General features: G+C 35.6%; 1 protein-coding gene across 5 annotated transcripts in view; it reads right to left on the bottom strand.

Moving 5' to 3' along the window:
* RNF19A (ring finger protein 19A, RBR E3 ubiquitin protein ligase) overlaps positions 1–27,836 on the bottom strand; it is a 92,732-nt gene that overhangs the window by 52,340 nt on the left and 12,556 nt on the right. For all 5 annotated transcript variants that reach the window (XM_030794903.1, XM_030794902.1, XM_030794904.1 and 2 more), the window contains exons 2-4: positions 17,758–18,524; positions 5,166–5,374; positions 59–203 (exon numbers count right to left, since the gene is read on the bottom strand). In XM_030794903.1, the coding sequence (XP_030650763.1) occupies positions 59–203; positions 5,166–5,374; positions 17,758–18,338 (935 nt within the window). In that variant the 5' untranslated portion in view covers positions 18,339–18,524. The remainder of the gene's footprint in view (positions 1–58; positions 204–5,165; positions 5,375–17,757; positions 18,525–27,836) is intronic.

The raw sequence follows: 27,836 nt of genomic DNA on the forward strand, positions 1-27,836 counted from the left end.
TTTTGTCTTACAATATAAAATTACATTTACATATAAATAGCTTCTTCTGTAAGCTTACCTTAGATAATGTAAATCTGAGATTTCTTTCATGCACAACCAACAAAACTCACAACCACAAACAGCACATGTCATGTGATTGCAGCTCCCATCGTTCATCTTTATTATATAAGCAGCACATCGTGGACATGGCTTTATATCATCAGCTATTGGGAACATAGAGAAATCTATTAAGTACATAAAACTGGTCTAAAAATAACTTCTGGCAGTTTACCAATTGTAGCACTGCCAAAAAATCTTAAGATGTAGATAGTTTGTTAACTCATAGCTTCAGCCTGCTGTTTTTAGTATATAAAGCATTTTCTCTTCCCTTCTAAGAAAACATACTTTACATTAAAATATCAAGTTATAAACATTTTTTAAACATAGTAGTAAAACAATGAGAACAAAGAATAACAAAAGAATAAAAAGAGAAAGGAGAATCAAGGACAGCTCTAGGCAAATTGTGAACTACGTAAAGTTTGTCTTTGTCCTGGTCCCATAGAAGTCTTCTGAGTGGTAGTTCCTGGTTCTAGAACTTTTCTAACCATCTTCCTTTAATTCAAATGTACACGTTCTGTATACTATTCCTTTAGTGAATGAACACTAACAGGAGGTGACAATTTGATATTAATCTGAGGTGCTATATCCAAAGCACTATGAATTTATTTCTTCTAATTACATCAATTATAAGCACTATAAAAATAGCAAAACAGGTATCTTTAGAAAAGCAGCCTTTTCCCAGTATTTCACTTCACACACAAGAAAGACAGACCTTGCAAGGAATCAGTACCCAAAATACAAGGAAGGAAGGAAGAGATTAAGGAAGGGTCATATGGCTATGAACGTTATAAACCATGGAAAACAGTTTCAGAATAAAAGCAATCATTGTTAGTTATGCTCATGACTTTTAAATTAGTTGTGTTTATCCTTTTTATTCATTTATTCACCCATTTACTCAACTGTTGTTGGTATATGCTCCTTGTATAATAATATGGTTACAATGCACAATGGTGTCAAGTTAAAATCAAGTATAACATAACTTCAGGAAAATTATACAACTACTTTGCATGTTGGCATCTGTTTAAATAGTAACTTGTAATTAGTATTAGCCAGCTATATTTTCCAACTACTCACAGTTTAGAAAAGATATTTATAGTGCTAACCACTGAATTTAAGTATTTGTTCCAATGTCTTACATTATAAGCATTAAGCTATATTCCATTCTTTCTACAAGTTTCATGGTCAAACTTTGCCTGTGCTTTATCACTTAATTCAGGTTTCCTTAGTGCTTCTTCTAGGACCAAAGATGCTTTTTTTTTTTAACTTAAGATCTGGTCAATGCTCACAATTCGTATTTATTTTAATGATTCAAGCAATTTTGAGCAAACTGATACTCTAAGCAGCCAGACCAGGACAATTGATAATTACTAGAATATAAAAATTAAAAATATCCATGTCATGATTTAAATGATCAAAGAACATAAAGTCTGCATTTAACAATTTTAAACATTGGGGTATGACTAAAAAAAGCTGGCTTTTATGCCTGATACAACACATAGTATACAAAACTAAGGAAATGCTAATCCTATCTGCTTAAGCAGCATGTTAATTGATAAACTTTCTCATTCCAGAGTATGCTCAAGTAGTAGGTATCTCAATAAGATGGGGGAGTAAAAAGACTCAAGCTTTGGTACTGATGCATGCAATCTTTGGAACAAACTGAAAGGTAACATCCCCATTTATTCTTATGGTTCTAAAACACAAAACAGCCTTTTAATATGCTAAAATTACACGTGAAAGAATTAATACCACAAGCAATGTATTTTTGATAGGTCTCTATATACTTGTACCCACATCTTTCACTCTCTGTATACTTACTTATCTATGAAAGGCTGTTTAGTTTGCTTTGTGTCTTTCCTCAAAGCAACAAATTAGGAAAAACTTACTGTGCACATTATAGGATGATATATTTCTCTCCAAATACCCTCATAATGCAAAAATCCTAAATGAAATTGTTTATGGTTAGTTGATCCCCCATTCCCCAAGAATCAATTAAGCCACAGTTCCCCAATATGAAAAAGCTTCTATTTACAGTGTTTGGCTAGGTTTTCATCTTCTTTATCTTTTTGTTTACTGCTAAAATATGGGCCATTGTCATATTAAGAAAAAACAACAGGTTACAAAACACCATGTCCTCAAATGTTAACAATGATACTCTCTGAGGGTGGTAGTGGTAAGGGGACAGAGGCAGGAGTGGGGAGCCAATTAAATATTTTATTTTTATAAAATGGGAAAACTACAGTAACAAAAATGAAAAATATGTGGTTCATTTAAAATTTAACTCCAAGTGCATAAACCTCCTAGTAGCTATAAGAAAGAGCCTCAAGTGGATGCAGTACTGTCACAATTTAAAGACAAATATAAACATTATACTATAAATATTATATTATTTTATAAACACAAATATTAATGTACTTTATGTAACTAAGCACACATTTATCTTCAGTGACTGGGGAAAAAAAAACAACTAATTATTATACCAATTAATATTAAAAGTAAAACTAGTTTTTCAGACTATCATGATACAGAAAACAATACCAAAGTATCTGGAATAATAGTAATAAAACCATTTAGATGGTAGCTTCCTTTTTAACTTTCTACAAGTCTGTGAGAAGCCAAGTTCACTACAGTTTTTTGTTTTTTTTTTAATTAATAGGGTCTTGTTCTGTCACTCAGGCTAGCATGCAGTGGCACAATCTCAGCTCACTGCAACCTCCACCTCCTGGGGTCAAGCAATCCTCCACTTCAACCTCCCAAGTAGCTGGCGCACACCACTAGAGGCGCACACCACCACGCCTGGCTAATTTTTGTATTTTTAGTAGAGTCGGGATTTCACCATGTTGCCCAGGCTGTTGAAGTTTTAGAACTTCTGAGCTCAAGTAATCTGCCCGCTTCGGCTTCCCAAAGTGCTGGGATTATAGGCATGAGCCACCATGCCCGGCCCTCACTGCACTTCTAATTCTTCCTCTTGTTTTTGGAAACAGGGTCTCACTCTGTCACCCAGGCTGGAGTGCAGTGGCATAATCATATTTCATTGCAGCTTTGACTTCCTAGGCTCAAACGATCCTCCCACCTCAGCCTCCTGGCTTGCTGGGACCAGAGATGCCCATCACCACGCCCGGCTAATTTTTTAAATTTTTTGTAGAGAAGGAGCCTCGCCACATTGCCTAGGCTGGTCTCGAACTCCTGGGCTCAAGCGATCCTCCCGCCTTGGCCTCCCAAAGTGTTGGGATTACAGGTGTGAGCCATTGCGCCCAGCCAAGATTTTTAAACAAATATGGAACAAATTCCAAATGAAGTTTTTTTTGAAACAATCACCTTGAGACTATTTATTCCAACAATGTTATTGTTTGGCTCAAAACATTTGGTAAGGTTTTCTTTCATAATTACCCTCAAAGCTCCTTTATATAAAAGAAAAATTGCTCATGATCATATAGTCACATCTTACTTTGCATCTATACCAAACCAATAATCCAACCTGGTATGATACTCTAGCTGCTAGACTTAGCTCTAAAAGAACTTTTAGTCATTCTCAGAAATCAAACTGATATTAAACTGACATATCCTAAAAGTTATGCCAATGAGGTATTCCAGGGAAGCACTGCTGAAATAAACACAAAAACTCCCATGGTGACTACGTTGAGGAAGACCAATATTCATTTGGATAACTAAATCATGATGTTTATTTTAAAAAATAATAAAAGCCATTTCTGTCATTTTTTAATTTAATGATAGCCCAGACACACTTAAATCTCTAGAAATAACTGTGGTTTCTCTAAGGTCCCCTGCCTCATATAGCAAAAGCACTTACTATGAGCCAGGAAATATTTCAACTATATGGATATAAGCATTATTAGTATCTTTATTTTATTATTATTATTATTATTATTATTATCATTATTATTTTTTGAGACAGAGCCTCACTCTGTCATCCAGGCTGGAGGGCAGTGGCACAATCTCGGCTCACTGCAACCTCTGCCTCCTGGGTTCAAGTGATTCTCCTGCCTCAGTCTCCTGAGTAGCTGGGGATTGCAGGCGCCCGCCACCACGCCCAGCTAGTTTTTGTATTTTCTTAGTGGGGACAGGGTTTCACCATGTTGTCCAGGCTGGTCTTGAACTCCTGATCTCAAGTGATCCGCTTGCCTCAGACTCCCAGAGTGCTGGGATTACAGGCATGAGCCACCGTGACTGGCCAGTATCTTTATTTTAAAGATGAGACAAGTAACTTGCTCAGGATTGCACACGGAGTAAGTACAGAATGTGGGATTTGAATTCAGGCAGTCTGATTTCAGAGTCATTCTCTCTTGATCTGTATGACTGTGTGTTCTGTGACCAATAAATACACACCCCCCACTTGGAGGAGAGGAATATCATTTCCAAGTGAACTACCCAATGGCTACTGCTGACTCTTCAGGGAACAGTTTAGGTATATTTAGGTCCTCTCTGAATTGCTTCTGGACCCATACCTACAAATTAATACTACTACTACTGAGTTCTACAAATCTTTAGGAAAGAGAAGCAAATCAATCAGCAAACAAGTATAAAAAAAATTTACGTTACAGAAGTATTAAATATTGAACATTCTGTGTTAAAATTTCATGAGACTTTTTTCCTAGTAGCATAAAGTACATGATTATCTCAATACACTGCTGGCAGGAATATAAATTATTTTTAGTAGAGATGGGGTTTCACCATGTAGCCCAGGCTGTTCTTGAACTCCTGGCCTTAAGTGGTCGGCCCACCTCAGCCTCCCAAAATGCTGGGATTACAGGAGTGAGCTACCACACCTGGACAGGTACCTTTATAATCAACAGTTTCAGACCATCTTTGGTTATCAGTTATATAAATTATCACATTTCCTTTTTTCCTTTTTTCTTGGACAATATAATCTTTCTAATTTCAGAACCACTTTCTTCCATAGGAAAGAATGAGTGCTTCTGGGATAGAAATGTGCTTAAAAACACTTTCGGCAAGTGAAAGGAAAACAGGAATACTTAACTTTAAAAAGTTAAAATAACTAGTGTTTTGTGTCAAATATTTTATTAGAAAAAATTAGACATAAATACCTGCTGCTCCAGACTCTTGACTATAACTAATGGATGAAGAACGTATAGTTCTCAAACGTAAGCTCTGGGCTCTCTCTTGTCGAGCAGCATCACAGGTCTGGTTGGGGTGCCAAATCTGTTTACAGTGGTAGCAAAACTCTGTTCCACAGCCCTCTCGCCCACAAGTTAATTTTGGACAGCTGGCACATCCAAATGCTATCACAGCATATCTTGAAAGAACAAGAAAAATGATTTAAAATGTGACATAAAACAAGAGATACTCATTTCAAAAAGTATCCAACTAAGATTATTCCTGGAAAACATTTTCTATTTATACATTAGCAAACAGTCATAAGCACAATCTCACCAATATAAAAATGGGAGAAAATGAAGTTTACAAATGAAGACATATAAATGGTGTAAAATATTTTAAAAGTTCAATTTTTAACTTTCAGGGGTTTTTTTTAGATTCAGGGTTTTTTTTAAGATTCAGGGGGTACATGTGCAAGTTTGTTACATAGGTCTATTGCATGATGCTGAGGTTTGGGCTTCTAATGATTCTGTCGCCCAAATAGTGAACACAGTACCTGACAGGTAGTTTTTCAACTCTTGCCCCTCTCCCTCAACTTTTAAGTGGGATACCAAACTGCATTTAGCCTAATCCCAATTTTATAAAAAACCATATTAAATTAGTACAGTATTGTACGCACACAAAAAAAGACTAGAAGGAAAAACACCAAAAATCTTAATAATGGTTTTCTTGGTATTGGGTTTTAATTTTCTTGTTTATATGTTTATACATTTCTGATTTTCTACAATTACTTGTTAAAGTGGAAAAAGTTAAAAGAAAAAAAGATTGCCTGTTTAAAAATGTAATGACTATAGGTAAGTTTTAACTGCCAGGTAATGGCATACTGTGCCAATTTATAAATTTTGTGATAATCTTGTATGTATGCGGAAGTCACACATTTTTCTTCCTAAGATGCATGGCAAAAGTGGTTTTTGGTGCCAATCTCCTGCTAAAAAATAAAAAAAAAACTTTTTTTTCCTTCAGATTAAAGACTGAGAACTGTAGATTCATGACTAGCAGGAATACCTTTTTCCGAGTTAATATTTCTGACACTTTAAAAACTTATGACAACTTCTAGGCATTCTTTGGCATTTATCCCAAACAAATGAATATTTGTACTCACACAAAAACTTGTACACTAATGTTCAAAGCAGCCTTATTCATAATAACCAAAACTGGAATGAGCCCAGATGACCTTCAAAAGGTAAATGGTTAAATAAGCTATAGTGCATACACACTACCATCAGTAAAGAAAGTATTGATACAAGTAACACCTTAGGTGACTCTTCAGAGAATTACACCAAGTGAAAAAAGTCAATCTCAAAATGTTACATACTGTATGATTCCATTTATATAATATTTTTGAAATGTCAAATAGATTAGTGGTTGCCAAGGATTAGGAATGGGGACTGGGGAGGGGAAAGAGTGGGGGGAAGTACATGTGATTATAAGACAGCAACACAGGCCAGGCGTGGTGGCTCACACCTGTAATCCCAGCACTTTCTGGGGCCGAGGTAGGCAGATCACTTGAGGTCAGGAGTTCAAGACCAGCCTGGTCAACATGGCAAAACCCCATCTCTACAAAAAATATTTAAAAAATTAGCTGGGAGTGGTGGCACACACCTGTAATCCCAGCTACTTGGATGGCTGAGGCAGAATTGCTTGAACTTGGAGGCAGACAGAGGCTGCAGTGAGCCAAGATCGCACCACTGTACCAAAAAAAAAAAAAAAAAAAAGAAAGGAAAAAAAGGAGTAAAATGAGGCATCTTTGTTGTGACGGAACTGTTCAGTATCCTGACTGTGGTAGTGGATACACAAACTTAAACATGATAAAATACATATAACTAAATACACTGCGCAGAAATAACTAGAAGTAAATCAGGAAATTTGAGTGAGATTGGTAGATTGTATCTATGCCAATATCCTGGTTCTGATATTGTTCTATAACTTGTGCAAAATGGCACCACTGAGACAGTGAGAAGGGTACATAGGATCTCTGAATTATTTCTTACAACTGCATGTGAATCTACCATTACCCCCACAAAACTTTCAATTTAAAAATTTCTAGAAGTTTCTAATTCCCTTTGAAAGCAGCAACAATCAAGTTTTATCAATGCATGTCTTTTGTAAATACTAAACATTTCCTTTTGCCTGGAAATTTAGGGGAGTTTTCAGAGCTGTCAATAAAATTTAAGTAATAATTGTAACTGAGATTGCAATTAAGTTTCAAGATACTCTATAAAATTGTGCAGGATTTTAAGAGTCAGGGAGTTCCCTCCATTTTTGGACTTGTTGGTCCCTTAGTACCACACCCTTTTTTTTTTTTTTTTTTTTTTGAGACAGAGTCTTGCTCTGTTGCCCAGGTTAGAGTGCTGCGGTGTGATCTCGGCTCACTGCAATCTCCACCTCCTGGGTTCAAGCTATTCTCCTGCCTCAGCCTACCGAGTAGCTGGGACTACAGGCGCCCACTACCATGCCCAGCTAACTTTTTTGCATTTTTAGGAGAAACGGGGTTTCACCGTGTTAGCCAGGATGGTCTCCATTTCCTGACCTTGTGATCTGCCTGTCTCGGCCTCCCAAGTACCACATACTCTTTAAACACATCTTAAATTCCATCTTATTTCTGATAGACCAATTATCTAGTTACCATTCTCTATCATAGATATGTTCAAACAGGACTGAATTAAAGGCAATTTATAACCAGCAATGGGTAATTTAACAAAGCTTCATTTCCCTGAGCTTTAAAATTTCCAAGACAGCTTATTCATTGCAGTCCCAGATAAAGAAAAAAGACCCTTTTTTTAATCAAAGTTTTAATCTAAAGTATCTATAAGCTAAAGTGTAGTCTTTGTTTTAAAACAATAATATCAGTGAAAAGGAAATGGCATTCTCTTCCAAACTTTTTCTCTACCTATCTTTTTTACTGAAGGAAGGAAGAAGGAAAGAGGAGGGGCAGAATGGGGAAGTGTGTGTATGCGGGAGACAATGCCAAAACTATTTTCTGAAGTCAGTTACAATTTACAAAGGCAGCAAAGTAGTTTTAGCGTGGCCAGTTCAAATTCTACTTCCACCACTTAATACTTGTGTAATTTTAAGTAAATTACATTATCTCCCAACAACTAAGTTTTCCCATACATAAAATAGGCATTCAGTTTAGTTTGGCTTAGCCTCAGTATTCAGCCAAAATAATCTTCGGCTTTGGCCTTGGCCTTTAGAATGCCAAATAAGCAAATGGCTGCTTTGATGACATTTCTCATAGCCCTGCACTTGTGCTTGACTAATGACCATGTGATCATACAAGTGACTATCATTTCTACATAAATAATATAAATAATGTGTTATTAGGATTGAATATTAATATCTGAATAATCATCTTAAAATAAATACTGGTTGGCATTTTAGACATAACAATAGAAATCTTTTATATGGTAACATTTTACTGGAAAACTGAGTAACTTAAGTATAAATGTCCAGTATGTTGCAAGAGTAAAATGCTATTATCTTTGTGATGACTGTAAAAGCCAAATTTAGGTACATACTTAACTTTCAAATAATTAAACAGGAGAACAATTTACAGCTAATATGAACACTGAGAGTGCTTTATCTACATAAATTTAGGAAGAATATATCGTTTCTAAGCAAATAAATATTTATAAAAATATACAAGGCAGATTAATAGAAATTAGGTTACAAATAATTCTAACTTTTGTAGAAGGCTGCTCAATATACTAGTATTCATAGCACTACGCAAACTTTTAAGAACTGACCTAATTTTTAATTAATGATTTAAGTAAAAAAAAATTAATGAAGTTTAAAAAAAAGTACTTCTTCTTGACAAGAAGAATTTTAAAAGCAGAACATCAACCTTGCCGTTTAAAAATTTCATGACAAGTTCCAAAATCTGGTACAATTTCCATAAAAACATGAAGGGGTTTGGCAAGAAAACAGAGAAAACTGTGCACCTAAAGCATATTTTCTTCTCAAAATTTTCCTTGTATTTCTAACTCTGTTCAGATCTTCTCAATAATTAAATTTTAAAACAGCTTCATAAATTGCTTTCAGATGATAATTCCTTACAAGTTCTGAGTCTGAAGACTTAAACTCATGAAAATGGCTGCTTTATAGAGAACAAGATTTTTGAGTTTTATCCAAACTTTACACCAAATACAGTGTTCCTCCTATAAAATATATTACTATAAAAGTTTCCTGAATTATATGAATAGTGATGATATTAAAGTGAATATCTATTTAGAATTTTTAAAATACACAGTATAAAATACACATATATACACGGTATATTTATCAGGAGCAAACTAATAGCTGGTAGTGTAGGGGAAATTACCAATCCTGCATTATCATGTCAAACATTTAATATGTGATTGCCAGGTTTTTGTTTTTTTTTTTTAAGCAGAGTCTTACTCTGTCACCCAGGCTGGAGCACAGTGGCGCAAACTTGGCTTGCTGCAACCTCCACCTCCCAGGTTCAAGTCATTCTCACGCCTCAGCCTCCCAAGTAACTGGGATTACAAGCATGAGCCACCAGACCTGGCCAATTTTTGTACTTTTATTTTTTATTTACTTTTGAGATGGAGTCTCGCTTTGTTGCCCAGGCTGGAGTGCACTGGCACAATCTCAGCTCATTGCAACGTCCGCCTCCCGGGTTCAAGCTTCCAAGTAGCTGGGATTACAGGCGCGCATCACCATGCTTGGCTAATTTTTTTTGTATCTTTAGTAGTCACGGGGTTTTGCCATGTTGGCTAGGCTGGTCTCGAACTCCTGACCTCAAGTGATCCGCCCACCTCAGCCTCCCAAAGTGCTGGAATTACAAGTGTGAGCCACCACACCCAGCCTCAATTTTTTTGTATTTTTAGTAGGGATGGGGTTTTGCCATGTTGGTCAGGCTGGTCTCGAACTCCTGGCCTCATTGGCCCGCCTTGGCCTCCCAAAGTGCTGGGATTACAGGTGTGAACCACCACTCCTGGCTTCATTTCTGATTTCATTTTTGAATTTTTCATAACTCCAATCTCTTAAGATAGCTGTCTTAAAGCACTGTTATCTCTATGCTCCCTATGATTACTTATAATCATAATTCCTCCACTTTGGTAATGAAGCTGAAGTTAAAAGAAATAAAGTGAACTGGCCAGTCATTAAGGGGCAGGGCTGGATTTGAACAAATCTCCATTCAGTGCCTGGCCCTTGATTGCTAGTTTTTAAAAATTAAATAAAAATTTCCATTTATTCTTGTATCCCAGAAGTTCATCATACTATGATGGAGATACCTGACTTTGGCCACCTGGCATTTAGTCAAAATATATCCCCAAAACTAGCAAATAATAAAAAGACTTGTGAGATTAAAATAAGATTATACATATGTAGTGTTTGTGTGTCTGTGAAGAAAGATGAGGAGAGAAGAGAGGAAGACAGAGGAGAGGTAGGGTTACGGGGGTAGAGAGAAAAGGAGAGTTTAGTTCATGGCATGTTATATTTACTCAAATGTTAAAGTACCAACATTTTATGCTACTTCTCAGTATTTTTTAAATGGAAAAGGTCAGATGTCCTACCCCTAGAACTAAACATTCAAGTCTTACTGAATTTATACAAATTCCGAAGAAAAACAGGATTACTTTAATAATACTGACCAAATGTTTTCATAAATGTATAATCTGACAACAAAAGAGTAGTTTGTCTAGTAGTTTTTTCTTACACTAACACTTATTGAGTGCTTCCTATGTAGGTGTTTCACATTCATATGTATTCAACCCTAACCATAACAGTATTAGGCAGGTTCTGTAATATATCAACGAATTAAATATACCTGGCACTCACACATTTTGAAAACAGATTGTCAGGCCTCTTGAAGATGACTTTCCTTTTGTGGGAGCCGAATTTCTTTTCCATTGAAAAATAACTCCCAAATTATAATGGAAGCAAATGGTAAAAGTAAATTAAATACAAGACACTTGCTTTATAGAAAATTCCAGGAGTCTCTCTGCTCTGGTATAATAAGTGTTATTTGGAAAAAGAACAGGCTCAATAAGGTCATGGAAATAACTGAACATCTCTGGCTCAAACAGCCCCCAAACCTTAGTTTAGTGGTTAGCTCCATTTCCTTCCATGGTCCATTATTTAATTCAAGCCTTACTTTCCTTCTCTATCCTTCAGCTGAAGGTCTCTAGCTACTGTACTTGAAATGCTTAACCTAGGAGTGGATGGACAGCAAGAAAGTGGGGAAGACAGGAAGGGGCTGAAACAGCAGTCTCTCCAGAAGTATCTTCTGTTCACTGCATTGTTAACAGGTGATCCACACTAAGAACTCAGTGGTCAAGTTAGGAAAATGCCAACTAAAATTAAAGTGGTTTTTCTTTTCTATTATAGGATTTGCTAAGACAATTTTTAACATACCAATGTTCAGTACGTAGTATGCAGTATTTTCTTAATTTATTTAAATTAAGTCATTTATAATATCTCCTGGGAAAATTTCATAGTACTAATGTTTTACAAATTATACTATTGATAACATCAAGCAAGTAGGGATACCAGCTAGGGTGATATATTCTACCTGGAGCAAATTCCTTGTGAAGAACAAGTAAGAAGAAAAAAAACCATACCTAACATGAAATGTAATCCTAAGAAAGACATGACAGTCTCAAAAAATATTTTGATTTAAAAATGACACTGTCTCTCATGTCACTTCTGTCGATTAAAAGAGAATGAAGAAAAAGTATCTGTAAGTCCAAAATAATTTTTTAAAGCATAAAGCTTTTAACATACCTTTAAATAACTTACTTTGTTCTTTAAAGGTAAGAACAGAAAGAAAATATTATCAGAAATACCAAAATTATTTGATCCAGTTAAGGGGAACAGTCAAGTTTTATATCAGAATCAAGAGGCTCATGTTTCTATTTGATTATTCCAGTGAAAAAGGAATGACTTAATATACTTGAGAGAAGGTCTAGACAAAGGGAGGTTCATCTCCTGGTTCCCTTTTTTAGGATTTGCATCCTGCAGACAGGATGCATTCTGTTCTTTTTTCCACTACATGCTGCAGGAGAGGCCTTCAGTTGTTCTCAGGGCTACATGCCTGAGACTAGTTGGGGAAGTCTGTCCAATTTAGGGATGAAGTGTTAGCAAGCCATTTTGGCTGCATATCCAAAGCCACATTCTTTAGTCAACTAATTAGAGAAAGCTGACATGTCTCCTGTGTCACATATTAACATGGTTTTGAATGAGGGTGAAGGGAAAGAATGTTATTTTTATTGACTCATTAAAACACCACCAAAAATCTTAGCATCAACTAACAATGTTTGGTATAGGAGTAATATACAGATTGAGCATCCCTAGTCAAAAAATTCAAAATCTGAAATGCTTAAAGTTTATTACACTGTCAGAAGACATAGAAAATGTGATTTTTAAACTTCAAAGAACTACCCACATAGTATATTTAATTATTTAGTGTTAAAATATACCTGGGTTAATTTTATGGTTAGGAAGAATAAATTAAAAATAGCTCTCTCAGTTCAAGCTATTAATTCTTATAATATCTTTATGTATGTGTGTTCTAACACATACAATTTATCACTAGTCATGAATTACAACGTCCCCTGAAATGTAGTTTATTCATTATGGCTCTTTATACCCTAAATCTGTTTTCTAAGTCCCATGTACTTGTTTTCTCCGGATAAAATCAAAGTAGGATCTGTGATCTCTGCAAAATTTGTAAAAGGCCGGTCTACAACAGCATTTCCAGCATGTCAAAAGATAGTCAAGGTATAGCTAAAACACATCTTTGTAGGATGAAAATGAGTTACACAGACATTAATTAGAATTCTAAAAATACATGTTATTTAGTCCCTAAGCCTATGGCCCTATTTTTTTTAATCCATTAAGAACAATATTCTCCACCAGAGTAAGTTATCATTGAAAGCCATTTAAAAGTCATAGCAAACCAGCCTGAAGCTTACACAAAGCCAATTATAGTTGACCACATTACCCAAATGTATATGAGTTATGTTAGTAGCATACAGTCAGGCTGGTTCATTGAACAATTTCTTATTGAGCATGAGGTTAGCCTGTGGTTCCAAAAACAAAAAGGAACTTTTCTGGAGGATCCTTGGAAGGCTCACAGACAATAAATCATTAATTACGTCCCAGTATAATAAATGTTCTTGTATATTCAAAGCTCCCCAGCAGTCAGAAGAACTCACATGGGATGACAGAGATAATGTGTGCTGGTAGCAGGGTGGCCTTAGTCAACTGAAACAGGTGATAGAAACTAAAACAACAACTTTTTGCTCATCTGCCTAGACAATGTACAAACTAGGACTCCAAGGCAGAAGGTAAATCAGATATTTTTATTCAAGGCAGCTTCTATGCTTCTCCTCCTTGCACACTGGGATCCCTCCCCCAATTTTTCCCCCTAATTATGGCTGGATTTTTCTCTGAACCTGCGAGGACTGGCATGTTCTAGAAGCTGTCTAGCTAGACTTACTCTGGTTAAATCACAGCACTCAAATTTGGTCCCCTGGGCCCCTCCTCAAGTGGGATTTTTAGAAATACCATCCTTTAAACAAGTGTGATCAGTCCTAGCCCTCAAAAGAGTGGAAAGAATATTAGGTCAGAAACCCCAAGAGATCTTAAATGGAAACCAGGTCAGGTAGAACTCTTTTCTACTCTGTGGTAAGGACAGTATTTCTCAAGGTGTGTTAAACTGTATGTTTAAGTAAAATTAATGTCAGATACAGAAAATGGTCATATCTATAAATAACAAATGCAAAAGAAAAAGTTCTTATTTTCACATCTAGCATTTCTGGAAAAGAACCTTTCAAGTGTGTTACATAATAAAAGGGTTAAATACTACATATATGCCTATGGTCCTGGCACCGTGGCTAAACATTTTTATAAAAATCAAATATTCAGAAATTTACCAGTATTTCTCATGCCAGATTTAAATAAAAAATGGGGTTTTAATTTTTAAAAAGGGGGATCCTCTGTGTGTTTCAAAGGCTTCAGTAAGCTTTAATAGGTCAAGGATTTTTGTCTTGTGTTCATTAATAAACCTCCAGTTCCTGGTACATAGGTGCATTAAATATTTGAATGATTATCTGATTTAAAAAAAAAGCAAAACTTTGGAAATAGAGATGAAGAATAGTAAGTAAGAGTAATGACAAGCTTACTGTGTGCTAGGAATTTTGCTAGTAACAGCATTAAAGATCTCACTTAATCCTTATAACAACAAGATAGGATAGGGACTCAAAATCAGGTATTTACAGCTCATAATAAGTAAAGCTAACTTTTAATGAGGGCTTGTGTAGTATCCTATGAAGTATACGTACAAATTTTATATTATTGGGTGACATTTTCTTCAAAACACAATCATAAAACCTACGTCATCAAGTATGTGAAATACGACCATAACAACTTACAGAGCAGTATAAGTCAAATATAAAAGAAAATACACGAAAGTAATCTCTGTGACTTTTTTCGTCTGTCCTTTGTGGGTAAGACTCTGACAACCAATAACACCAAAAATTAATGTATGGCCAAATTAATCACGGACAATTATTTGTTAAATTTATATAATAATCACGTGGTTGTTTTCATAGTAACAGAGTCTAGTAAAGCGTTTCTAATATTTTATGATATTTTATATTTGAATTATCGTCTCTAAAATATTAATACTGAGCCATTTTACTTTTTAACAACGAAGTCTCAATGAGAAGAAAATGTGCCAAAATATCCCAAAGTATGAGTTTCTGAAAAAAATTATTTTTATTAAGAAATATCACATGTAAAAAGGGTTTATAAAGAATAGTAAAATAAATACTCCTGTATCTACCACAGAAGTTAAGAACATTATCAATAAGATGACCATTAACTCACAATCTAAATTGGAACACTTGAGAAAGAAATGTAATGCTATTAAAAATTGTATCAGTATACTAACCATGAACTGGAAATCAGAACCTTTATCAGTGGCTTTAGAAGTAACTTGGTTACCCCCTGAAGTTCACATGCCCTCTTCTTACTCTCAAGAGGTAACCAATAAACTAAATATATTTATCTATTCTACTGTTAATGAACATTTTTTTTTTGTTATTGTGGAACATCTCTATACAAATCTCCTGGTACACAAGTAAAGATTTTCTCTACAGTACTTACCTAGGAGTTGAAATTCTCAGTTGTAGAATAAATGTGTGTTCAATTTTAATACACAATGTGGCAGTAGGTTAGCTAATCATTCACCTATATTTTCTTTTAATTTTTTCCTTTTATTTATATAACCTACACCTCTGTAATCTGTTTTGATTTTAATATATGTGGTGACAATCTAATGTTTTCCCCCTCAAATAACTAATTTTCATAATTCTGTATGTTGAATAATCAATCCTTTTCCAGTTGGTTTGGCATGTTTCCCCTAAAATCAAGTTCTTATACAAATTATAATTTGCTTTAGCCCTACCTATTGTGTTCAGTTAGGTTGCTAGTATTAACTATATATTATGATGACATTACCAATCAACCTAGTACAAGATAATATACAGCAATTAAGTGACCAGAAGGTTTGTGCCCCTGGATTTATTGTCTTAATATCTCCTGGCCAAAGGCTGTGACAACTTAAGTCTCCTTTTCCTTTGTTTTATCATTGTCAGAATTTTTTTTTTTTTAAGACAGGGCTTTGCTCTGTTGCCCAGGCTGGAGTACAGAGGCACAATCACAGCTCACTGCAGCCTCGACCTCCTGGGTTCAAGTTATCTTCCCATCTTGGCCTCCCAAAGTGCTGGGATTACAGGAATGAGCCACCACGCCCAGTTGTAGATTTTTTTTTAAGCTATTAAAAATTTAGAGGAATGTATGAAGCACCTCTTGCACCCTGGGGTTCTATGAAGGACAGACAGAAAAACCACACTCTTTCTGTAGATGAAACATAACATAGACATATTCCTAAGTATCTGAACTCTTGCTATGGGAGTATTTGTTATGACTCACAAAAAGTTTTTTTAAAACTAAAATTTGCTATCCTACTTGAAATCTACTCTAATTTCAAGAGTATAACTTGCACATGTGCACCAGTGGAAACGCACACTTGCACCTGTGAAAACGTTATGCAGGGGTCGGTCCACGGGATCAAGGGCGATTCAATCGTACCTAAGCTGTTTTTCTGTCAGAATACTGTCTTCTGCTCAAGTTATTTAAAGCTACTGTTCATTATTCCTATTTTCTTCCCACCTTTTTCTTGAAAATTTAGCCCTGCATACGTCCCAGAGTTTGCTTCTGCCATTACACCTGTAAACACAGCTAACCTTGGCCCAGTTTAGATAGCATCCATAACATATTTTGTTGTTTATCTGTATTATAGTACAAGTTCCCTGCAGTATAGGACAGCATAATTCAAATCTAATAATGAAGCATAATTCAAATCTAATAATGAATAATATCTGAATCCTACATACAACTAATTAATTCATAAAATATTAATTAGGTAATTTTAAAATGTTGTATATTACACGGAAATCCTTGGTGGATGGTAAAGTGCTAGTGATACCTGGGAAAATTGGGATTTGCACAGGCAGGAAACACTACTTTTCTCATTTAAAATTATGGAATGTAGGTTAGATGCGATCTGAAAATTCACTACTCAAGAAACTTTTAAATAGTGGATTTGATTCAGGTAATGAATGTTGAAATTGTAATTTGATAAATGAAACTCACATCCCAGTCTTGCCTCTGAGATTATACCCAGATAATCTTGGAAGTTCTGGGTTTCCCCAAACCTTACTTATAATCCCTGGTTTACTAATAGTATGGTACGTATCACATTAATTGTTTGTGGCTTTTACTATTCTTGAATAGTATATGACTACTGTTTCCCTAATTCTGACAACTGTACACAATAAATACTCTATAAACAGGAGCTGCTCGCCAACATAATAATCAAATATATAAGCAAAATTATTTTATTTTAAATGTTGAGAATATGGTATGTGTAATTCAAAAACTTGAGGCAAATCCAGTATTATATAACCCCTAGAACTTGAGACTAGCAAATGCTTATGTATATCAACATGAACACATCATACTGTGGCACATGCTAAGGTAGGTACCTTTCAAAAGGGCCATTTATCTCACATGAGAAACATGTCAACAAAGAGAAAAAAAAATGAAGAAGAAGGTCATTTGAATTTATGACCACAAATAACCCCCTCATCACAAACAACCCTGATCATTTCATCTGTTATTCCAAAATAAAAATTCTCCAAATGGATGAGAAAATCAATTTTGTATACAACTAGATCCTGTACTTACCACCTTACCCTTTTCTTCTAAAAGTGCTCAGTGAGTATGTAATGCAGAGACAATATAGAAATGAGTAAGATAGGATCACTGCTTTTAACACCTAGCACAGTGCCTGACATATGGTGTGCACTCAACATGTCTGTTGAATGAATTCTCCAGCATGTAAAAATTTTTCTTTTGAGTAATAGCAAATTATTTTATCCACAGAGAAAAAATTAACTCAAGAAAAATCAAACAATATCTTCTTACCCACAGTCTGGAGCTGGACACCACCTACAATCAGGATCTGCAACAAGCCACCGTCTAAGCATAAACTCTTCGTATTTTTCCATCAAGACATCATCACTTAATATCAAGCGAATATCATGGGGATTAAACCGTTCAGTACATTCTGGGCAACTAATATTAACTCTGCTTTCAGAGATTTCTATCCTTAAATATTGTCGTAAGCAATCCACACAAGATCTGTGATGACAAGTCATTATATCAGGAAATCTGTCTTTAGAATGCCGCAAAAGGCACAAAGGGCACTCTATGAAGTCTCCAATTTGTTTGGTGATGGAAGTTAATCCATTGTCAGAAGAGGTATTTGTAGAGAAAATGGAGTTCTTATCAGTACACATTTCAGAATGTATACTTTCAATACTTGCAATTCCATCCACCCCGCCATTTAGCTCCCTTGATTTACGTTTGTTATCTTTTTTCCTCCGAAACAGGGAGCCTATTGAAATTCTTCTTTTTTTGGGTGCCTTTTTGACTGAAGGCAAGCTCACAGATGAAGCAGAGGACTGAAGATCTCGATCTGAACCCATTTGCCGATGTAAACTCATGTCTAAAATGCTTGTTAGAATTGAGACAGGGTCAGTGTTTACACACAGCCCTTCATCATATTTAGAGATAAAACCTATTTCTTGTTCCTGCGTTCACATTAAGTCATGATGTAAGAATATCCTACTTGGTTCCTTCAGAGAATTCTTGAAAAGTTCGATTTACAGAAGACTGCTATCATGGATGTTCTGAAAAATAAAAAATAAAAAAATCAAGATCATTTAATTGTATTCTTAGTTTGTATATTTTTATAAATATGAAATTTCAAACAAGTATGTTCCTTAACCATTAGTAGTTGTTTTTTTAATAAGGCCAATTTATCAAATAGTCTATAAGAAACTACAAGACCAATGCTGAAATAACAACAAGGGCATTCTTTAATCTTAATAAAAGATTCTAGATTTGAGCTGACCTAATAATTATTATTAAAATCTTAGAAAAAACTTCTGGTAATTATCACTCTGACTTCAATGATTTCTCACTGCCTTTCGCAGGTCTTTCTGTTGTTGTTTATAACTGACCATCAAGTATACATGCAAATACAAAGGGCTAAGAATAGCTTACACAATCTTGCAGAACAAAGTGGGGAAAGGGCTCTAACACCACCAGATATAAGGACTTATTATAAAGTTACAGTAATTAACATAGTGTGCTATGCCACAAGGATGAATATAAAGACCAGTGGAACAGAAAGTAGTCAAGAAAAAGTCCCATATAGGCCAGGTGCGGTGGCTCACGCCTGTAATCCCAGCACTTTGGGAGGCCGAGACGGGCGGATCACAAGGTCAGGAGATTGACACCATCCTGGCTAACACGGTGAAACCCCATCTCTTTTAAAAATACAAAAAACTAGCCGGGTGTGGTGGCAGGCCCCTGTAGTCCCAGCTACTCAGGAGGCTGAGGCAGGAGAATGGTGTGAACCTGGAAGGTAGAGCTTGCAGTGAGCCAATATTGCGCCACTGCACTCCAGCCTGAGCAACAGTGTGAGACTCCATCTCAAAAAAAAAAAGTCATATATATGTATACGAGACTTGATTTATGACAAAGGTGATGTTGCTGAGAACTGAGAATAATATGGCCTTGAAAAAAAGAAAAATACTATGTCTTCTGGTTATCCACCTGAGAAAAGAAAAGAAACTTGATGGATGGATGGCTCACCCATGTGTGAAAATCAATTACAGATGGTTTACAGATCTAAATATAAAGCTTCTAGGAGACAAAAGAGACTATATTTCAATGAAAAATTCTTAAACATACAAGAATACCAACCATAAAATAAAAGACTGATATATTGGACTAGAATAAAATCAACAGACAGTATTAAGGGAATGGGAGGGGACTTTTGCCACATATAACTAATAAAGGCACAGTGCCCAGACTATGTAAAGAATGCTTACAAATCAATAAGAAAACATAGACAATCCAATAGAAAAACGGGCAGGGGACTTAACAGGCATTTCACAAAAGGATATGAAAAGTGCTCAACATCATGTCATCAGGAAAAAACACATTAATGCCACATTCAGAGACTACAACACACCTAATAGGATGGCTAAAATTAAAAGACTGACATTTCCAAGTGTTAGCAAGGATGTGGAAGAATGGGAACTCTCTTACACTACTCGTGGGAGTGTAAAATGGCACAACTACTTTGGAAAACTGTTTAACAATATCTATCAAATTGGAACACAGAGATACCCTATTACCCAACAATTTTACTCCTAGAAAGGAGTGCATAAGAAAAATGAACGTACACATACATTAAAAGACATACTTAACAATGCTCACAATAGCATTAGTAATAATATTCAAAATATTGGAAACAACCCGTAATTTTATCAACTGTAGAATGAATACATAATTTGTGGTATATTCATACTCTAAAGCAATGAAGCAATGAAAAGGAAAATACTGCTAAACACAAGACAGAACTCTCATATAAAAGAGTATGTGGTATAATTCTATTTATATAAAGTTCCAAACAGAGAGAATTAATGTACAATGTTAGGAGTCAGGATTGTGGCTACATTTTGTGGTGAGGCACAAAGGGAACCTTCCTTTTTTTTTTTTTTGAGACAGAGTCTGGGTCTGTTGCCCAGGCTGGAGTGCAGTGGCGCAATCTCGGCTCACTGCAACCTCCACCTTTCGGGTTCAAGCAATTCTCCTGCCTCAGTTGGGATTACAGGCATGTGCCACCATGCTGTGTAATTTTTGTATTTTTAGTAGAGACAAGGTTTCACCATGTTGGTCAGGCTGGCCTCAAACTCCTGATCTCAAGTGATCCGCCCACCTTGGCCTCCCAAAGTGCTGAGATTATAGACGTCAGCCACAGTGTCCAGCCAAACTTTCTTAATATGTGCAGTATGCATAGTGCTTACAAAGGTATGTTCACTTTGTGATACATACATGACCCAGAAACTCATGATTAACGTGCCTTTTTCTATGTGTTTTTTTCCTCCTATGGCTGACCTCATAATTAACATATGTTTTCTGGAAAAACATTTCACTCAAACAAACTTCACCTCATGTCCCTCGGTTTATATTTCCCTTCACAAACACAGGATAGATAAAGAAGAGTCAGAGAGCTCAATCTATACAAATATAGTTATGCATCACTTAATGATTGGGAAACATTCTGAGAAATGTGTCATTAGGTGATTTTGTTGTGTGATCACAGAGGACACTTACACAAACCTAGATGTTATAGCCTATTACACACCTAGGGTATACTGTATAGATTATTGCTCCTAGGCTACAAACCTGTACAGTATGTTACTGCAGTGAATACTGGAGGCATTTGCAACACAATGATATCTGTGTACCTAAACATAGAAAAGGATTGTTTCATTCCTTTGGCTCTCCAATATCCTGCCAGTGCCTCACACTGGGTAAATCCAACCAGAAGCCAACTGCCTCTAAGGCAGTCCTTAGAGGTCAACCTCCTGGGGCACAGAGCAGGGTAGAGAAGACTGAATGAGAGTAGATCTGGACATGCAAACAAAAAACATCCAGTATTGTATGTATAAAGAAGAGAACTTGGGAGTCAAAAGACCTGGCTCAGCTATTTTTTGTTATCATATCCTAAGTAACATACATTCCTGAATCAGTGATCAGGACAATAAAATATGGATGATACCACTCACCTCAAATAGATGTTCTAGGAATAATGTGAAATTGACATGTGTTAAACCTGCCTAACAAACCCAGCACCGTACTAAATGTTAGCTGAAATGGAATGTAAGGTAACCTAGTGCTTTACAAAATGTGTACCTTATAGCAAGTGCTTAATATTAAATGAATGAATGATGCTTTTCAGTTGCTATTACTCTGTGATCCTTAAGCCATACGGCTTTACTATATCCAATTTTTTTTAACTGTGGAAAGACAAGAACCTTTTACCTTCAGAAGTGCTTCAGAATTTGTAAAACATGTTAAGTACCCCGACACTACAACTTCAAGAATTATACATTTATAATATCCCAATAAACATCTTCTAACCATAAACACTTCAGCAGCATCTAATAGCCACCTATGTGCCTAAATGATTTACACATCATTAGAAAGGTATTCTGGAAATGAAGAAGACAGGGCAAAAAGTTTGCATACACAGAAAACACCTACTTCCCAAGAGGAAAACCTACTACATGGTCAAATAACAGTTTTTGCTTCTGTTATTCAGCTAAAATTAGGTTTCTTCTGTCACTTCTCAAACAGCTTAAAATATGGAGAAAATCCAGTAATTTTGTGCTGATGGTCAAAATACTAAATGTAAGAGCAGTGTACCTATGTCTTCTAATTTTGTTTTTTAGATGTCTGACATCCAGATGTATGGTACTTCTAAAATAAGCATGCAATAAAAACAGCATGTGACAATATTTACTAGCACTGTTGAAGAGAACAGAAAGAGGACTAAATCTTTTTTTTTTTTAAGTAAAGACAGAACAGGTACAGAGAATTCCCAGCAGAGTTTCTACTGATCACTAACTTGGTCACTACAGAAGCTTAAAGCTATTCTATACTCAAGTGAAAGTGTCAATAAAGAAGACAAATAAAAAAGACTATTTTAAATGCGGTATTCTGTATTACAAAAGAATAACAGGCTATTAAACTTCAGCACATGCTTATGTTGAGAAGATGATAAAGAATAAAGAAAACAAATTTAATTTTAATGGCTATGTATTTGTATGTGAGATTAGGAATCCACGAGCAACATTTGCTTTGATGGGAAAGATATTTTTAGTATTGTCTCACTACAAGTCATTTACATTTCACTTTCTGTGAACTAGGCACATGTTCATATCCTGCTGCAGCACTTTTCCTTATTGATGTGTAAGACATAGTTCTATTTAATAAAGAGCCTTGCTATCATGTGCGTGTGTGTGTGTGTGTGTGTGTGTGCGTGTGTGTGTGTACGTATAAATTGTATTTGACTATATGGCAATTTTCCAATGTAGAAATTTCAAAAGTTTTTAACGTGCTCAAATTCACGTATCTTTCTCTTTATGACTTTTGACTTCTACATCAGCCTTAGAAAAGCCTTGCTCACTCTAAGATTATATTTTTTAAATCCCTTCACATGTTTTCTACTGGTAATTTGATAGTTTATGAATAAGCAGAGATCAAAACTTGTTTTCTAAATGGCTAGCCACTTAACTCAACACCAGTTACTGAATAATGATCTTTCCTCCATGCCCCACCCCCTACATACACACTGATTTAATTTTTTAATTTATTTTTTATTTTTGACATTTATTTATTTATTTATAAATTATTCCATTGCTCTACAAGCTTACAAAGTCTTCTTTTGGAGGATGAAACCTAATTGTTACATATTTACTTTCTGGTACTTTTCATTCTTTCTCGTGCAGCGGTGCCCAAACTTTTTGGCACTAGGACCAATTTCATAGAAGACAATTTTTCCACAGATGGAGGTGGGGGGTGGGAGCGGGGATGGTTTCATCAGGCATTATATTCTCATATGGAGTGTGCCACCTAGATCCCTCGAGCGCAGTTCGCAATACTCCTATGAGAAATGAATGCTGCCACTGATCTGACAGGAGGTGGAGCTCAGGCAATAAGGCTCACGGCTGCTCGCCTCCTGCTGCGTGGCTCAGTTCCTAACAGGCCACACACCGTGGCCCAAGGGTTGGGGATCCCTGTTCTTGTGGATCCACTTTTCATCTGGTGTCATGTATCTTCAGCCTCAAGAACTGCCATTAGCATTTTTTACTATGCAAGTCTCCTAGCAATGAATTCTTTCAACTTTTATCTGGGGGAAAAAAATGTTATTTTACCTTCACTTTTAATGGATATTTTTTGCTGAATACAGAACTCCAGGTTATCTTTATCCTTTCAGGACTTAAAATAGGTTATTACACTGTCTTCTGGCCTCCATCGTTTCTGACAAGTCATCTTTCCTGATATTTTAATTCCCCTGTACATAATGTGTCTTTTTTTCCTTTGCTTGCATTCAACATTGTTTTCTATCTTGGATGCTCAGCAGTTTGATAAAGATGTGTCTAGATGTGGTTTTCCTCGTATCTATCCTGCTTGGGGTTCACTGAACTTCTTGAATTTGAAGTTGATTTAAACCAAATAAAGGAATTTGGGGGAAATTATTTCTTTAAGTATTTTTTACCATACTGTCTCTCTCTCTCTCTCTCTCCTCACTCCTGGAATTCTAATTATTTATATGTTAGGTTGATTTTTGTCCCAGGGGCAATGAGGCACTGTTCTTTTTTGTAATCTTTTTTTCTTCGTTCGGTAGACTGGCAAATTTCTATTGATTTATCTTCAATTTAATCAACTTTTTCTTCTGCCATCTCCAATCTGCTGTTAAATCCATCCAGTGAAATTTTCATTTTAGATATTGTACTTTGCGGTTCTATAACATCTATTGTTCTTTTTCATAGTTTCCATTTATCTGATGAGATTACCCACATGTTCAGTCATTATGATATCTCCCCCTTTAAGTCCTTAAAATATTGCAGTTGCTATTAAGTCTGTCTGCTAATTCTGCTAATTGCAGGGTCTGCTACCTATTTTTGAGGGAGTCTTGACATGGAATGAACCGTATTTTCCTGCTTTTTTACATGTCTAGTAATTGCTTATTATAAACTGGATATTGTGGATATCTTACAGAGGCTCTGTAGTCTCTTATCTTCTCCTGAAGAGTGAGGACTTTTATTATACTGGGCAATTAAGTCACTGGCTAGTCAACTCGAACTTCTGAAAGCTTGGTTTTATGCTCTTTTAGAGTAGATCTGTGGAAAGCACCCATGTTTACCAATCCCTTCTATCTTGCTGGGAATCAAACACCAAATTCTGTCACCCCTGCAGAAGCCATTAGCCAAAATCTCTATTTAGTTTTTTCTGCCTGCCAGCTGTTGTTTTCCACTGAACTCCTTGGAATCTCCCAAGCGCAGTTCTAGGGGACATCTAGATATCTGAAGGGAGTTTACCCACAGATTTTTGGAAGTTACTTACCATAACTCCCTCCTTTCTGCGATTTGTCCTATTTCTGGCCACTTAACTCCATCCCCTGATACTTCAAGCCAGTAAGACTCTGATTTTCTGCTTGCTTTCAGCTGCCCTACACTACATAGACTTTTCTTTAGGGGGAAAATGTATAAATTTTTTAAGGAAAACATCTGGCAGTTTTCCAAAGGATATCTTCATGTAGGCTCTGAGATACAGTATTCTTGAATCTGTACAGGATGCTGTCACAGGAAATTTTAGCCTACTTATGCATCCATGATCTCCACAATATAACTGCTTACTGCTTTTTTAAAACGATCCTTTAAAAGATATTTTTGCATTATTCAATACCTGGAACTTGTAAGGTCGTCAACGAATAACTAAATGTGTTAAACTTTTTGCCTTACTTGCTCTAAGTAACCTGTATAAGTATTAACTCATTTATTCTTTCAACAAATATGTTCAGTGCCTATCATGTGCCAGATACTCTTGTAAGTGCTGGATAGTGAACAAAATAGACAAGGTCCCTATTCTGTGGAGCTTTCATTCTAGTACATTTAAGCATTGAACAGATACTTCAGATGATACCTTCTCCAAAGAGTAACATGAATGACTTTGCAAAGATCTAAATTTTAATGAAGTAACTCCCTCTTTTCTAAGCATAATTTTAAAGAAAAAAATTGATTTTTATTTGGACATATATGGGAGTCCCATAACTGAAACTAGTATTTATCAAAATCCATTTTAAAGCTTTCTTCCTAACAGACTTTAGATACTTTTGACAGCACTCTATTTTTTGTAGTTACAATGGTTTTCTAATACCCGAACATTTTGGTAGACAATTTAAGTTGCACAAAAGAAATCACTATTTATCTAACCAAATGATCTAGTATAGAGAATATTCATTTTGCTCACTGGGTATAACTTTAGGAACCAATATTAGCAGATAAAAGGTGGGGAAATCCTCAACCCTAGACTCACTATTTTGGATCTGCTCAGCCTCTGGTGCCACATAAAGGTTCCTAAGGCAATGAAAAAAGGGAAGTATCTGTCTTTGTGTAGCATTTACTATATGTAGTGTTGCAAACACCATCTCATCAAATTTAAATATGGCTATGTACAATTTAATGTAGTAGCTGACTACCAAAAAATAGATAATTATCATAAGCCATCCTTTGGTCAGACTATAACTTAAAGTGATCTACTAGAAATGATGTATTTCTACCCAAGCTAATTTTGGCCCAAAGTAAATAGAGTTTTTATAAATCTGAATCATATCATTAAGAGAAGTTTGAGGCATTAAACTAGATTCTCATATATCACTTTCTCTTAACAGAGAGAAATCACTGAAGTTCATTATAATAAAGTTTGCTATTACTCAAAAATCACATTTAAATGTTATTTTTAAGTTACGTCATTCATGATCTATGCTTACTTATAAGACTTGCTTATGAACCTCAAATTTAGAAATGTCATTATTTTCCTCTAATAAATTGATTCTCCAACATAACTACCAAATTCAGATACCAAGCAGCAATGCATTCTCTGGGCATTATTCTTCTTTTTCTTTTTTTTCTTTTTTTCTTTTTTGAGACGGAGTCTCACTCTGTTGCCTAGGCTAGAGTGCAGTGGCACGAACTCAGCTCACTGCAACCTCTGCCTCCTGAGTTCAAGTGATTCTCGCGCCTCAGCCTCCCTAGTAGCTGTGACTACAGGCACGTGCCACCATGCCTGGCTAATTTTTGTATTTTTAGTAGAGACGGGGTTTCACCATGTTGGCCAGGCTGGTCTTGAACTCCTGGCCTCAAGTGATTTTCCTGCCTCAGCCTCCCCAAGTGCTGGGATTATAGGCATAAGCCACCACGCCCAGCCTCTGGGCATTATTCTTACTGCCCAGGTAATAGTATTTATTAAACATCTCTTTTTACAACCTATTAAAGTAAAAATATAACAAACATAATACATTTTTAGAAAAAAAATGCTTAAAAATAACAGCTAATGGATGGACTGGCTTCAGAGAAATCCATGAAATCTCAAAGTGTATGTTAAATTGTGAAAATGTATATATTCTAGGCACAGGATAGATCCACAGCTTTCAACACATTCTCCAAGGAGTCTAAAGTACAAAGTAAAGGTTAACTGTTAATGCTGAGATGTCAGATTTAACTTGCCAGTAAAAGTTAACAGTTTCTGTAAATCCTTCCTACTCTCGCTAATTTACATTATTAGTACAGCATTCACAGCTGTACCAATTATAAGCTCAGAAAATACTTCTATTCCATTAGAAGTATTCCAGTTGAAGTTGCAATTCTTTCCACAAGAGTTAAGTTTTTGGAAAGGTTAAAAAACAACTTTCATGGCTAAACAAAGTCTCCGATTCATCACACAAGAATAAACATTATGTGGATAGATGGCCGGCCCAGAGTAACCCATCACATGTACTGAAAACAAAAATCATACAAACAAAGGTTAATCAATATTGTATATTCAAAGGACAGGTGATCATAAATATGTCCATAAAGATATAATGCCATTGTGTCATCTTTACTTAAAATGGCAATTACCACTGAGAAAATTTTAAAGTTGATTATTCCTTATGAGGTAAGTCAATTAATAATCTATTTAAAATGTATTGATAACAGACATGAAGAGATTAAGACATTTAATGCCCAATGCGAAAGAAAGCAATGGTACTAGACATACAATCTAAATACCTTTCAATTATTTCAATGTGTCCTTAGAAGCGTGAGCACATAATATGCAGATCTAAGGTAACTTAGGTTCTATGATCTCTACCAAGTGGTTTTATGCCTTTTGTTCAGAAAGGACCTCTCTGTATCATCTGTAAAATGGGGAAAATACTATTGTGGCAGAGATGCTGTTATATGCTCATCTGCTTCACTTTCCTCCTGAGCACAAAGCAGGACTACATTTTCCCAATTCACTTATGGCTAGGTGTGGCCACGTGATTAGTCCTGGCCAATGCAATCTGAGTATAATAATGTATGCCCTTTCAAGGACTG

This window comes from Nomascus leucogenys, chromosome 16 (assembly GCF_006542625.1).
Source record: "Nomascus leucogenys isolate Asia chromosome 16, Asia_NLE_v1, whole genome shotgun sequence".
Classification (NCBI taxonomy): Eukaryota; Metazoa; Chordata; class Mammalia; order Primates; family Hylobatidae; genus Nomascus; species Nomascus leucogenys.